General features: G+C 37.0%; 1 protein-coding gene across 1 annotated transcript; it reads right to left on the bottom strand.

Moving 5' to 3' along the window:
* Window positions 1–2,333: 2,333 nt before the first annotated feature.
* On the bottom strand, window positions 2,334–3,410 carry LOC106760284. The gene has a single exon (XM_014643738.1). The coding sequence runs from the start codon at window positions 3,408–3,410 to the stop codon at window positions 2,334–2,336; it is 1,077 nt and encodes a 358-aa protein (XP_014499224.1).
* Window positions 3,411–4,170: the final 760 nt, after the last annotated feature.

The raw sequence follows: 4,170 nt of genomic DNA, 5'->3' as shown, positions 1-4,170 counted from the left end.
CGAGTTACGAAACCGTGGTACCTGCCGGCGACGATGCGGCCTTGCTGTAGAAAGTGCGACGGCCATGGGTGTTGAACGACAGCATGGTGGTGAGAAACATGGTCGTAGATGATGGAGGCGTTGTGCGACGGCGGCTTGCTGGAGGTCGCTCGGTAGCTGCCATGGAGGAGGTGGCGGCTAGGGTTAGGAAGAGGAATTAAGGTTTCTTTTGGAGATGGTGATGACGTGGCAGAATGTGGTTGGATAGCATTTAGGGTTTCAGATTGCCACATGGCATGAGCTGATGGAGTCTAGTTTAGGAGGGGTGTGTATAGAACTTAGGTGGTGTATTCAGAATAGGGTTAGTGTTTGGCTTAGTGTTGGGCCAGGTTTAGAAAAGAGAGGTGTATGTAGGGAATTTTTGGAGGTGCAAGGATAAGGACTGCCTGTGTGGCCCATCTGTAGATTATTTTCCAAATAAAACTTGATTTTGGGCCTTAAATTGTAATTTGGACCAATAAACTTATAATTTCAGCTGCACAAATAAATATTAGAATATCCAAGAATAATTTATGCACTAAATCTTACTTTTTATGCCTCTTTAATTCCAAAACCTGATAATTCCAATCATCCCAAATTCACTTAAAATCAACCATTTAAGCACAAATATCTCATCAAAAATTTGAATTTTAAAGCATAAATGTGGGCATAAATATGCACTCATCACACCCCCACACTTATCCTTTTGCACTCCTGGGAAAAATTGATTAATTTCAAAACTTTGTTCTGGGTGATTTTATTCCATATTTGCTTTTGGATCAAAATAATGAACATCCCTGGACATAGATCAATTAACTAGACATCACTTTGTCATGGACATGCAAATGAAATCACTTTATTCTTCACACATGAGTTAAACTTTTTGAATTCCCAAGAAAATCAAATATGAAAGATAACACTCAAGTCAAAATGTATCTATTTCTCTCCAAATCTCTCAAGTGTTTTTGGCTTGTGTTTACACTCAAAATACCCATGTAAGTAGACACCCTTGGTATTTAACAAGACTCTAACATTCACACACTTTAGAAAACATGCAATTATTGATCATGAGGGCTTTTTTAAAGGTTATATTGAGGCCAAGCCAAAGGTAGGAAATTTTCTTTGGAATTTCTGGGTTTTTGAAATTGATATAGAAAGAGTAATGACACTTTATTTCAAAAACAACCTTATTTCTTGCTCTTTTTAGGAAGATTTTTTTTTTCCTCTTTTTTTTTTCATCACCTTTTTTTTTCATCACTTTTTTTTCATCACTTTTTTTTTTCAAAACTTCAACTTTTCATCTTCCTTTTTGCCTTCCTTTTATTTTGTGGTGAGACACTTATTCATCACTTACTTATAACACAATCCATTACTCCTTCTTCTTTCCCAAGGTGAGGAACATATGATTTTTCTTCATTTTTTTCATTTGGAAATTTCTGGAAACAAGAAAAATAGTCTTAAGGCTCAAAGGGGTTTCCAATGGATTAATGTTAAGGTAAGTTTATTTGGCCAAGTAGCTAAAACAAGAAATGCCTCAATAATATCAAATCATGCATATTAACCTCAGTTGCACAACACAAAATCAAGCTAAATATTAGAGTATCATCAAAACATGGGCAAATCACTCAAGAAAAATAGGTATGGCACATGATGGTCCATCCTTATCATTAGGCTCAAAACACACATGGTTCAAATTTCTTTCACAAAAGATTTANTNAGGAAATTCTCAANTCAACTCAATCAGNAAATCATAAAAGTAATCCACTCATATCAACATGACTCTTCTTTTTCTATATGATTTTCCCAGTTACTGATTCAAACTCTCAAATCCATTGCAAATATTTATTAAAGAAAGAAAAGAAAAGAAAAGAAACGAAATAAACAAAAAAAACTAAATAGGGAACAAATCAAATTGTTTCCCCACACCCCCACACTTAAACTATGCATATTGCTCAATGTATGCCTTAAATATAGAATGCACAGAAAAAGTATGAGGGAACTTACCTCATTCATGGTGGAAGGAATGCTAGCAGGACTTCATCGGAAAAGTTATCNTGGATCGGAATGTTAACTTTTCCCTTTTCAATCCTACTAAGATGGTCAACTACAAAATTATGTGTCCCTCTTCTGTCTTGAATAGGAGACAACTTGTCCTTCTCGTCCTTGACCATTGTGATTCCACCTTTCTTCGAAACCACATGTATAGGGCCCACCATAATGTTGTCAGAATTGTGGTCTAAAATACCTGTTTGTAGCAGTTTAGTGTCCCTTTTCTTTACAACCCCTATCAGTTGAGAATTCAGTCTTCCTTGAGGCTATCTTACTGGTTTAGCATCACTTGATAAGTCAATACAAAATAAAGAATGATCTTTAATTGGATGCTTCCTAGATTCCAACACGTTGAAGCGCACTTTCTCGTCTCCTATCTCCATTGTCAATGATCCTGCATGCACATCTATCTTGGTTCGTGCTGTCATCATGAAGGGTCTTCCCAAGATAATAGTTGTTGGACTGATTCCTTCTTCATCCTTCATGTCCAGGATATAAAAATCTGCAGGAAAAATTAACTTGTCTCCTTGGACAAGCACGTCCTCAAGCACACCTGCAGGGTTAACTGTGCTACGATTGGCCAGTTGAATGACCACACCAGTAGTCTTAAGAGGTCCCAGAGATAGAGAAGTAAACACTGATAAAGGCATTACATTGATGGAAGCCCCTAAATCTAACATGGCATTGTCAAACTTTGAATTTCCAATAACACAATGAATAGAAAACATACCTGGATCCTTGCATTTTCGCGGTATTTCAATATGCTTCTTAATCAAGATTGACACATTTCTTCCTACATTCACAACCTCATTATCCCTAAAACGCCTTTTATTTGTGCAAATTTCTTTCAAAAACTTGGCGTATTTAGGGATTTGCTTAACAACATCCAGCAAGGGTATGTTGATCTCCACCTTTTTGAAAGTATTCAAGATCTTTTGGTCTAACTCCTCCATTTTTTTGTTTCTCGGCTTCAACCGATTGGGATATGGAGGAAGTGGAGAATAAGATGAAAAAGAATTTTTAAAAGAAGAGTTAGGAGGTACTAACCTAGATTTTTCAGTGGTAGTCTTAGGTGATGGTTCATTTGGTCCTCCATTGTCATCAACTTGTTCTTCTTCTTTCTTCATATCTTCATCCTCTTGGACTCCTTCAGGGCCTTGTACTTGCTTACCCGTTCTTAAAGTAATAGCACTTACATTTTGCGGGTTGATCACTGTTTGTGCAGGCAGCTTATTTGACTCCTTAGCCTCTAACTTTTCCACTCTCTGAGTCAAATCTACAATTGATTTCTTGATCTCTGAANTTTGCTCAAGCATTGTTTTCATGAAATCTTGCATTGACATTTCAGGCTGAGGTTGATGCCTTTGTTGAGGTGGAACATAAGGTTGTCAGTTCTGCTGATACCTATTTGAGGATGAATCATTATAATTTTGGTATGGTCTGTTTCCTCCAAACGTGTTTGCAGCAAAAACTTGAGATGGGTTTTCCAAAGTAGCTTCCATCAAGCTTGGACATTTATCAGTGTAGTGATCAGTTGAAATGCAAATTCCACACTTCTTAGCAATTTGTGGAGTGGAGATTTTAAACATACTCGCAATCTTGTCGAGTTTGCTTTCTAAATTATTCAATCTTTCATCTATCCTCCTTCCATCAACTACACCATTTTCAATTTCATGCACTCCTCTCAACAAAGTCACTGAATTTTCTCTTGTTCCATATTGCTGATTATCTACAGCCTTCCGTTCTATTAGATCTATCCCATCTTCTGGTGACCTGTCTAAGAAATATCCTCCGCTTGCTGCATCTGCCCATGACCTATCAGTTGGACTTAAGCCTTCATAAAAGCATAGAATGAAGTNTGTCATTTGAAGCTGAGGGCATGAAGCACAAAGTTTCTTGAATCTTTCCCAATATTCACTGAGATTCTCTCTGTCTCTCTNTCTTATATCTTGAATTTCCCTACGGATGGCAGATAGTCTGGATGCAGGAAAATACTTTTCAAGAAATAGTCTTTCAATGGTTTCCCAATTTGTAATCTGTGCAGAGAGATAATACCACCAATCTTGAGCTGTTCCTTGAAGAGTAAAAGGAAAAGCTCTCATC

Source organism: Vigna radiata, chromosome 5 (genome assembly GCF_000741045.1).
Source record: "Vigna radiata var. radiata cultivar VC1973A chromosome 5, Vradiata_ver6, whole genome shotgun sequence".
Lineage (NCBI taxonomy): Eukaryota > Viridiplantae > Streptophyta > Magnoliopsida > Fabales > Fabaceae > Vigna > Vigna radiata.
The sequence above is the reverse complement of the archived record's forward strand: the minus strand, read 5'-3'. Positions and strand labels throughout refer to the sequence as shown.